This window comes from Abramis brama, assembly GCF_963993115.1.
Source record: "Abramis brama genome assembly, chromosome: 10".
NCBI classification, from domain to species: domain Eukaryota; kingdom Metazoa; phylum Chordata; class Actinopteri; order Cypriniformes; family Leuciscidae; genus Abramis; species Abramis brama.
The window spans coordinates 10,828,766-10,839,734 of NC_139972.1; the positions used below are offsets into that span (position 1 = coordinate 10,828,766).

General features: G+C 37.2%; 1 protein-coding gene across 2 annotated transcripts; it reads left to right on the forward strand.

The window, feature by feature from the left end:
• Positions 1-220: 220 nt before the first annotated feature.
• LOC311090595 (E3 ubiquitin/ISG15 ligase TRIM25-like) lies at positions 221-9,144 on the forward strand. 2 transcript variants are annotated; one of them, XM_084125977.1, is made up of 7 exons: positions 221-1,457; positions 2,509-3,119; positions 3,272-3,367; positions 6,216-6,449; positions 6,576-6,729; positions 6,834-6,893; positions 7,034-9,085. In XM_084125977.1, the coding sequence occupies exons 2-7, from the start codon at positions 2,559-2,561 to the stop codon at positions 7,576-7,578; spliced, it is 1,650 nt and encodes a 549-aa protein (XP_083982103.1). In that variant the 5' UTR covers positions 221-1,457; positions 2,509-2,558; the 3' UTR covers positions 7,579-9,085. The 2 variants fall into 2 exon arrangements, with proteins under 2 accessions (XP_083982103.1, XP_083982102.1); XM_084125976.1 differs by having other exon boundaries at positions 1,305-1,457; positions 2,505-3,119; positions 7,034-9,144.
• Positions 9,145-10,969: the final 1,825 nt, after the last annotated feature.

A 10,969-nucleotide genomic window follows, 5' to 3' on the forward strand; every position in this document is an offset into this window, starting at 1 on the left:
CAAAAGCAGTATTGCAGGATTGCTGGGAAAATGGAAGAAAGTTAAAGGAAAACTTTGGTCGAATTGGAAATAATGTAGCTAAAGAGTTAGAAGTATTTAATCTTAGAATAAGTCCTACGGTAGTTTTCCAGAGATTGCCCCTTGGAAGATGACATGGCCTGAGGTAGACTGGTATGTGCATGAGGAGAAAAGGAAAGAAAAGGAAGAAGTTAATCTGAAAAGAATATTTAACAATAGAGTAAGTGGGAACTATAGTGAATTTATGCAGATTTATACAGATGGTGCTAAAAAACCAGAGACAGAAGAAACAGGGTTTGGGGTGGCAATTCCAGGGAAAGAAGTAGAAATTTGTAAAAAAACATCTAATAATTTAGGGGTATATACAGTAGAGATGATGGCAATTTTAATTGCTTTACAATGGGTGGAAAAGGTAAGACAGGAAAAGGTTTTAATATGTTCTGATTCTTTATCAGTCTTGGCAAGTTTAAGGTCATTCCATTCAAAAGCTCGGCAAGATATCCTGTATGAAGTACTTCAATTAAACACAAGGTTAAGTCATATGGGATGTCAGGTTAAATTTATGTGGGTGCCAGCACATGTTGGCATTACAGGTAATGAGATGGCAGATAGGCTGGCTAAAAGGGCGCTAACAAAAGAGAATGTAGAAGTACAGGTTAATGTTAGTAAAGCAGAGGTTAAAAGCATAATTTGGGAGAAAATAAATAAAAGATGGCAAGAGAAGTGGGATAGAGAGGAGAAAGGGAGGCATTTATACCAAATTCAGAGAAATGTTAAAGGGGATAGGGTGGGAAGTGGGAATAGGAAAGAAGAGGCTGTGATGACGAGGTTGAGGTTGGGACACTGTTCACTGAATAAAACACTAAAGTTGATAGGGAAGCACCAGACAGGGTTGTGTGAGGGTTGTCGAGAAGAGGAGTCAGTGGAGCATATAATTATGAGTTGTAAGAGATATGAAATGCAGAGGCAGGTAATGAAGAATAAGTTGAGGCAGATTGGGGTGCAGGAGATTACATTAAAAGGGTTATTAAGCGCAGTAAATGGGACTCAGAGTAGAATATTGATGTTATTTTTAAGGGAGGCGGGACTTTTCAATAGGATTTAATTGATAATTAAAGTGTGTTTTGTGTGTGAGTGTTTATTTGAGGGGAATGAGTGTTATGTAAGTGTAGGAAAGAGAATGGACAAAGTTGTATTATAAAATCTATTATCTGATCCATATTCCGGAGCAGAGGGGGGCGGTAATGCACCAAAAAGCTGGATGCCAACCGCCGTAAAATTGGAAAGAAGAAGAAGAAGAAGAAGAAGAAGAAGAACTTAGGCTATTTCTCCTCTACACAAGTGATTCAACATCTGTAATACATCAACACCGCTGCTCTTTGTGTAAAAAGCTTTATAAGCTTTAACGCGCGTCATATTTGAGTTGAATTTCTGTCGAGGTAAGTACTTCATAAGATCCAAAGATTATGACTTTATCATGTTGTCTGCTTTTAAAAAGAAACATTGTGATTCAAATTGTGATTAGTCTTTTCTCAAATTAATTATTTGGTTATTCTCGGACTTTGTAAAATCTCGTCAGTATCCATACTTTCACTCAAGTAAAATTCAGGGCAAAACAAATATTGCATCACAATAAGTAAACATTTGGTAACTAAATAGAATTTTATGAAGTTTAGTGACAACATGTTACAATGTTTACATTGTTCAATGACTGGTAGGATACAGTTTTTATTATTGCTTGACAAAAATTTCAAGATTTCAATTGCATTCTTGTGATTTGATTCCGATTTTGATTCAATATTGACTAATTTGGATACATGTTTATTTTAAATTTTATTTAAAAAAATAATCTCACCTAATGCTGTAAACATAGAGGGCCCAATCTGCTGGTATTATTAAAGGTTAAAAATAACAAATTAAATTAAATATAATGCTGTTTTTGTTATAATAACAATTATTTAATGACATAAGTAAAAATATAATAAATATGTAATATAGTGCTCAGCAAAATCTCCTCTCTAGCCATTTTTTCTATTCAATTAACATGCTATGGTCATTAAATGGCTTTCCTGAGGTAAATGTAACGTTATGTGACATAATTGTTCTCCTGCTGTTATACTGACCTCTTTCCGTGGTTGAAAAACACTAATTGGTCGATGTTATGTATACTTTCGGTAAGTTGTACTGCATCTTTAAATAAAAAAGTAACAGATGATCGGTTCACGTGCACTTGAACTGAGGCGCTCAGCGATCTGTCACGTCACATTTACAAGCGCCAAACGTATTTTTGTCTGAATTTCGTAATAAAATTGACGGAATCTAAGAGCTGAGAATTAGTTTAATATTAAAAGTACCTCTTTGCTCCGCAATTTTTCTGTGCGTGAGAAAATGGATGTGTGGCGTGAGAGCGTGTGAAAAGTGTCAATTGCGTGAGTGTTGGCAGCCCTGAAAATTCAAAAAGACAAATAACTGATTTTCTTGGCTAGACAGCCCTTATTACAGAAGCTGAGAATCTGTTCATCTTTGAACACTGCACAGAAATGTCTGAATCTGCAGCGAGTCCATATGTGGATCAGTTCAGCTGTCCAGTCTGTTTGGATCCTCTGAAGGAGCCGGTGACGATTCCCTGTGGACACAGTTACTGTATGAGCTGTATTACTGACTGCTGGGGCCAGAAGGAGCAGGGGCCGCCGTACCGCTGTCCCCAATGCAGAGAGAGCTTCAGTCAGAGACCTCTACTGAAGAAGAACACTCTGATAGCTGAGATGATGGAGACGCTGCAGAAGACGTCCCTACAAACGGCTGCTGTGGAGTGTGATGTTTGCACTACAGAGAAGAACAGAGCTGTAAAGTCCTGTCTGCAGTGCTTGGCCTCCTTCTGTCAAACTCACCTGCAGCCTCACTATCAATCTCCTGCGTTTATGAAGCACAAACTAGTCGAAGCTTCCAGACACATTCAGGAGAACATCTGTCTCAGTCATGGGAAACTTCTGGAGATTTACTGTCAGGATGATCGTCAGTGTATTTGTTACTTGTGTATGGTTGACGGTCACAAAAACCACAGTGTGGTGTCTGTGGATTCAGAATGGACTAGTAAAAAGGTAATGAATGCTTATAATTTCAGGTAGATTTCTTTTTTTTTTTTTTTTTTTTGAGTTGATAATTTTAGTCAAAGTTATTTATTTATTTTTTTAAATGACCAATTTAAATTTACTGAGATACTAGCCTACTTCTTTTATGTGAACATTTTCAGAAAGAGTTAAAGGAGATAAAGGTGTCGTGTCAGAAGCTGATCCAGGAGCGAGAGAGAGGTCAGCAGGAACTCAGTGAAGCTGTGAAGTCTTTTAAAGTGAGTATCAGAAGATGACAGTGATGTTTACAGCTCTTGTAAAAGTGACGTATTATTACAGTATCCTACGGAGAATCTTAAGCAACACTTGCATCGGAAAAACAAAAGCGAAAACTCACTCATACAAACAGCAACAACAAAATATGTGTAAATGCAAATGTTTCCTGATTTATGTCGTTTTTGCGCAGGCAAAAGTAGCCATTTTTTCCGGTAATGTCACTTTCAGTTATTTGTAGTTTTATAATTTATGTTTGCAAATAACTGGAAAACTAATCCAGTATAAATATGTAACATTTTAGTTTTACCACTTCATTTGTCTGATAGAATGCATAATCACTGTCTGGATTTGGAAAAGATTTATGATAATGGAGTAATTTAAGTAAGGGTTAATGCCCGACGAGGTGTCCATTGTCAGGTATTAATGGAAGACGGCGAGGCGTGAACCGTCCGACGTGCAGCGGAGGTCCATTAATTTGCCTCCGCCGAAGTCCATTAATACCTGACAATGGACACCTCGAAGGGCATTAACCCGCCTATACCATGGTCACTTGCCAAATAACACATTTTTAAAACATTAGTTTATATTTTAATTAGTTTTACAATTGAAATCTAAAGTTTTTACAAACAATAACTTGGTTTCCCTGGTTACGCCTGACGGTTTATTTACTAGGTGTCCTCTATCACTTTTTAACCCTTGTGTGGTGTTCGGGTCTGTTGGACCCGTTTTCATTTTTTATCAAAAGAAAAATTATACAATTAATTATTTTTTCAAACTGAGACTCATTGGCCTTGGCTCATTTTCTGTGAGGAATATATATCAGAACACATTCTCAATGAAAACACACTGTACACCCCCCCTACACATTTATATTACACACAGGATGTTCGGGTCCACTGGACCCGGGGCTAATAAAAGTGTGTAAATTGTAGGTCCTGTGTACCTTTACTCTGTCCTCCTCCTGTCAGGGCCTGCTGTTAGTGTGTGTATGTTCTTGTTTATGGTTTATGAGAACACAAATGTGTATAATGACATGGGTATTACAACGTAAACATGGTTTATGACGACATCTGTGTCCTCATACTAAAACATACTAAATGGTGTTTTTTGAAATTCAAAAAATGCCAAAAGTTTTCTGTGATTGGTAGGTTTAGGGGTAGGGTTAGTGTAGGGGGATAGATTATACAGTTTGTACATTAGAAAAACCATTATGCCTATGGAGAGTGACCGTACACCACATATCCAAGTGAGTGCATGTGTGTGGGTGTGTGTTTTGTGTGTGTTGTGGGTGTGTGTATGTGTGTGCATGAGTGTGTGTGTGCGTGCGTGTGAGAGAGAGATTGTGTGTAAGTGTGAAAGAGTGCAAGAGTGAGTTTTGTTTCTACCCCTGCCATTCCTGCACAAGGTTGCAATTCTTAAATGTGATCTAACAAAGGTAAAGAGAAAATATTAACCATATATGCTGTTTATATTGCTTGTAATTGGGATGAAGTAAACATCTGGGGTCTCATTTATAAAACTGTGCGTAGGAACCTTACTAAAAGTGTACGTGCGCCCGAAAGCCAAAAATGGCGTACGCATAAAAATATTCAGACTTATAAAACCGTTCGTACGCCAGAACCTGCGCAGAATTCATTTTATAAATCCCAGTCAGTGGAAGATTGTGCGCACATGCGTCTCCACCCCGAAATAACCATATATGGAGCTTACAACGCCTAGTTTTACTATGCATATCCTCATCTGCATATCATTTGCATATAATTATTCATCCACTTGATAACGTTTAACAAGACACATTACATTAATAAAAATCAAGTAGTTGCCTATCCTTGGCTTGTTTTTGAATACATAAATCAAATAGTGTAAAATACATTTCAGAGAAAGTTTTTTCTCAATCTTTTCCACTGGCCGAATTGTATTTTTAATTGATTTCTATTTTTAATGGAAATGGATAGACCTTGGGCATTATTTGCACGAAACTATTTTCTCAGACAATCTGGTATTATCATGATAAGCAATTATCTCTGTGGTTAAAATATTAAAACGCAGCACGCCACAGGAAAAGTGTTCAAAAGCATCGCATCCACAACAAATATTTATATTGATTGAATATAAAAAATTTCTCAGTAATGATTTCATGTTTAAGTGTTTAACTCCATAATTTGAATGGCATATTTAATCTAAATGTTTATATCAGAAGTAAAACATACCGTAGTTTAAATCATTATTTATTTAAACTGCGTCAGTTTCACTAAACGGCCCAACGCGCTCGCTGGCGTGGACATTTAAGAAGGGATGGATATTTGCTTCAAGTGACAGGCTTGGTGAGTGAAATTATTTTTGTATTATCTTTCTGTAGATGTTTAATTTTCTTTAGATTTTTTGTCTAAAAGTGACCAAAAAGACATTTAACTCCAGCTCACCATCGGTGTCGCCAAACTGCTCCATCTCCAAAACGTTCGTACGCATGGGTCAGAGTTTGCGTGCAGGTGCGCAAATTTTCCTGTCAAGTTTGTTTTTATAAATCACAACTTATGCGTCGGAAGTGGCGTACGCCTCTTTCAGGGCCTGTTTTGTGCGTACGCAACAGTTATAAATGAGGCCCCTGTTGAGTATTTTAACATAACATTTTTGATTGTGTTGAATTAAAAACCCAAAAATGCAGCGGGTCCACCAGACCCACGAACACTGGCTGAGTAACAAAAATATGAACACCACACAAGGGTTAATGGACACCCTGCAGCCAATCAGAATCGAGTATTCACCCAGACCATGGTATAATTGAAATTAGTCTCATAAATACAGGCTGTTGTTCCTGTCTGCATGATCAGATCTTTGTGTCTCTGTCAGAGTTCAGCGCTAGAGACCATGGAGGACATTGAGAAGGTCTTCACTGAGCTCATCTGCTCTCTTGAGAAGAAACGCTCTGAGATTAAAGAGCAGATCAGAGCTCAGGAGAAGACTGAGATAGATCGAGCAGAGGAACTTCACAAACATCTGGATCAAGAGCTGACAGAACTCAGAAAAAGACAAGCAGAGATTGACAAACTTCTGATTACTGATGATCACATCCAGTGTCTGAAGGTAATGATGCAAAAATGTTGGGAATTATCCATAAAATTAAACACTATTGTACCGTTTTATGTTCTGGAAAAGATCTGTTCTGATTTAAAAATTAAGTCTTAATTATTTTTAATATTCTCATTTCAGAGCTGTCAGTCTGTGTGTGTTTTACCTTCATTTGAAGACGTTCCCAGCTTCACTCAACACACTCATCTGTCTTTTAAAGACATTTCAATCTCAGCGTTTAAGGAGGTTTTGGAGGACGTCTATCATCAGCAAACAGCCAGAATATCCCGAGAAGGTCTGAACGCTTTTATTTCCTATGGTAATAAAATGTTTAATTCACACTATGTGTGATTACACCTCATTTTGAGTTTACAGTTGAGTTTCTTCTCATGTTTTCAGTGTCAAATGTTCATGTTGCACAGACTCCAGAACCAAAGACTCCAAATACATTTTGGCAATGTAAGTTGAGCGATTTCTTCACAAATACTGTACATGATAATTGATAGATATTAGTCAAAAAATACAAAGTGACATATTAAGGTTATAATAATAATAATACTGTTAATAACTCCATGTTTGTGTTCATTCCTCCTCCTCAGATTTCTGTCAACTGCAACTGGATCCAAACACTGCATACAAAAAACTAATCTTGTCAGAAGAGAACAGAAAAGCATCACATTCAGTTGAAGAGCAAGAGTATCCTGATCACCCAGAGAGATTTGATTGGTATATTTATATCTTGTGTCGAGAGGGTTTGTACAGTCGCTGTTACTGGGAGGTTGAGTGCAGTGGGGACGACTGTTCTGTAGCAGTTTGTTACAAAGGAATTGGACGTAAAGGAAAAAGGGAAGATTGTAGACTTGGTGGCAACATAAAATCATGGAGATTGTCACTCGATCACCAGAATGTCTATTTCACACATGATAATAAGCGAGTCTCAATTCCCGCTGTCTGCTCCTCTAGAGTAGGAGTGTATCTGGATCACAGAGCAGGAACTCTGTCCTTCTACAGCGTCTCTGACACAATGACTCTCCTTCACAGAGTCCAGACCACTTTCACTGAACCCTTATACCCTGCGTTTTATTCTGGAGAAGGTTCTTCTGTCAGGATCATAGAAGAGCAGAATTTAAAATTAAAAATTTAATAAAATTACACATTAAAATCTACATGACTGTATTTGATAAAAAAACGAAACACTTTACTTAAAGCCCTGATGTATAATACATTATGAAGGTATTCATAATGTAGTTTATAATGCATTATATCATTTCATAAATAATTGTAACCAAAGTTAGAATGCATTATAATATTTGCAGATTCTGAAATTGGTTGTTTGCTGTGTTTCATTGCATTACACTTTCTAAACTTAAGGTGTTTTTAATAAATAGATAAGTATTATAATGTATTATAACTTGTTACAGTGGTTCATGAAATAATACAATGCATTATAAGGTGTATTACAAGGCATAATTACTGTATTAAAATACTTTTGTAATGCATTATACATAAAGGCATTATGTTAAAAAAAAACAAGTTAAATGTACACATCAAACATTCATTTAAATTCAACAGTTCTGCATACGTAAAACATATATATGTAAAACAGTTTACTTAAAATCATAGTGTATTTTCTAGTTTGGTAGATTAAAGTAATGTACTTTCTTAGTTATCACAAACACCTTATGGGGTGTCAAACTCATTTTCATTGAGGGCTGGTTGTAACTGTAAGACTTTAAAAATTTTTATATATTGTCTCTTTATTTGATTATTACTTATTTAAGTTACAAATTTTGTATATGCATTTGCAGGGGTGTTTCTAGGTTTTAAAAACATCAGGGGATGAGCCCGAAACATCAGGAGCTGGGTAATAATGATTTGATACAGAGAATAATGTATATTGTTACATATATACATATGCAGGGGCAAACTGGCTCAAAAATTCAGCCCTGGCACTGTAGCCACACCAGCACACATTACCACACAGTCATGCGTATTCAAATGTGAGGTAGTTAGGGGGGTTCGGGGACATGCTCCCCCGATAAAATTTGGATTTCTCTGACCTACATATGTGCATTTTAAGGTGTTTAAAGGCCAAAAAATTTGGATAACAATAGCTTTAAAAGCATGTCAGTGGGCAGTAGCATAAATTATGTCAAGATAACAGATTCTTAAAAATGAGAATGAGGATAAATGTTGCTATGAATTATCCACACTACAAAATGGAAATGCAGAATGTTTCTGCTTTTTGTTGACAATATACAATCACATATTCCAAACAGGAACGGCCTTAAAGGGATAGTTCACCCAAAAATGAAAATTCTCAGTAATTACTCACCCTCAAGTTGTTCCAACCCCGTAAGACCTTTGTTCATCTTGGGAACACAAATGAAGATATTTTTGATTAAATCTGAGAGTTGTCTCACTCCTCCATAGGCTTCTAAGGGACTGAAACTTGCTGGCCCAGAAAATGTATTAAAGACATCATTAATATAGTCCAAGTGACTCCAGTGGCTCAATCTTAAGTTTATAAAGCGACGAGAATACTTTTTGTGCGCTAAAACAAACAAAAATAACGACTTTATTCCACTTTTCATTTCCTTCTCTCTGGGCCTCGGGTCTTTTCACGTATGTTTAAGCGTAGTGCGTCTGTGTTGCACGTCACCACGTAGGCTCACTATTGGCCGACGCTGGTCATGTGTGATACGTGGTGACGTACAACACAGACGCACTACGCTTAAACATACGTGAAGTAGTGCTATTGCAAAAAGAAACAAGTCCAGAGAAATTTCATGTCGGCACGTTTTTTTTAACTTTGCCTTTCCGGTGAGCGTGAGCAGAGCTCGCAACTCAAACACACACACACACACGGAGGTTGCTTGCGGGCAGGGACGGATTATGACTTGTAAAGGCCCTGGGGCCAGTTATCTCCAAAGGCCCCCCCAGCCCCCCCTCAGTTCGATAATAAAATTGTTTTTTGATAAATATAATGCACAATGTTGTTGGTGAAGACAGGGCTGCCAAATCTCACGCATCGTGTTCTGTTGACACTGTTCTCCTTTTTTCACGCAATGAAAAATCCCGAAGCAAAGAGGCCACTGACACCAACAGACAAGACAAGGCAGGTTACTTTTGATCAGACGCGGTCAGTCGATTTTGCGGGGGAAACCGGACAATAGCCTGCTATGTAAACCCCCGAAATCATAAGTTGTTTTTTCATTGAGCTCAGGGCCGGATTAACAATTTCCTGTCCCCTGGGCAACAAGACTCAAGGCCCCGGCGTAGTTAGGGGGGTTCGGGGGCATGCTCCCACGAGAAAATTTGGATTTCTCTGATCTACATATGTGCAATTTAGGACTTTTGAAGGCCAAAAAATGATAAGAAATAGGCTAGCTTTAAAACCTTGTCATTAGATTATTTGTCAATACCTGCTCTCTCCTCATCTTCATATTTCTTTTTCTCTCAGTCTTCTTATCCTGGCCTATTTCTTCCCCTCCTAAAGCTGAACTTAGTCTTTTCATTTTCGTCTGTGTCAGTGACGAAAGTAAACAGGCTCAACTGATATTTATACGTTTTATGAATCATTTTCTTAGACAAGTTAATTCACTCAAGGCTATACAGGAAAGCTGTAGCCTAAGTCAGTATTGCCATTAGGAACCTTCTGCAAGCTTTGGAATTTGAAAACGTCTGTTTTTAAATGTTAAAAGTCATTTTAAATAATACACATTATAGACTACGTTTACCGCAGTTGGTGGAATTGGCAGACGTTCCCTTAAAGGCAGGGTAGGTAGGAATGGTCTAAAAAACTTCTTTTTCAAATTTGTTTAAACTTTATGTTCATATCAATACATAATTAAAATGTAAGTACTCTGAAAAAGAAAGTATAAAAATCGAGTGTCTGTAGACCTCTCAGGACTGTTTTAAAGACAGTTCATTATTTCCATTCACTCCACCCCCTCCCTTCTGGGCTCCTTCCAAAGCCACGCCCCCAAAACACATGAACGCGCGACTCCAACCGCTGAGCTGAAGACGCATTATTTACCTGAGACAAGCAGAGAGGAAGGAGCACAGTGCATGTAGTGACATCATGTCAGAATCACATGTAATAAAAAAATCTAACGCTAATTGCTTATGAATATAAACAAATAAGATGTATTTTAGTACTCACTATCAAGCTAGCATATTGATATTGGTAAATTTAAAATATATATTTTTTGATTCGCTAACGAGCTAGTTATATAAGCTAAAAACAGGTTGCATTGATACACTTTTTTACATTACCATCAGTTATATTGTGATGAAGATGAATTTCGTGTAAGATTCATAACATATATGGTGTTCTGCATGTAGGGGTGGGAGATATTGACAAAAATGAATATCTCGATATTTTTTTCCAATATCTAGATATAGATATTCAGGCGATATTTTTGCCATCCTTCAAAGAAATGTGAGCAAACTGGCAAAGAAGGTCCAGTTGGTCTTTTGACTTGCTGCATTTGACCTATATTATTCTAGGCTATAGAAAAAACAATAAAGGA

Excerpts from the sequence above, each read along its gene's own strand:
- LOC311090595 (XM_084125977.1), top strand. The coding sequence starts at position 2,559 with ATGTCTGAATCTGCAGCGAGTCCATATGTGGATCAGTTCAGCTGTCCA. Across the intron at positions 6,450-6,575 it reads ATCACATCCAGTGTCTGAAG|AGCTGTCAGTCTGTGTGTGT; the intron begins GTAATGATGCAA and ends TTCTCATTTCAG. Across the intron at positions 6,894-7,033 it reads TCCAAATACATTTTGGCAAT|ATTTCTGTCAACTGCAACTG; the intron begins GTAAGTTGAGCG and ends CCTCCTCCTCAG.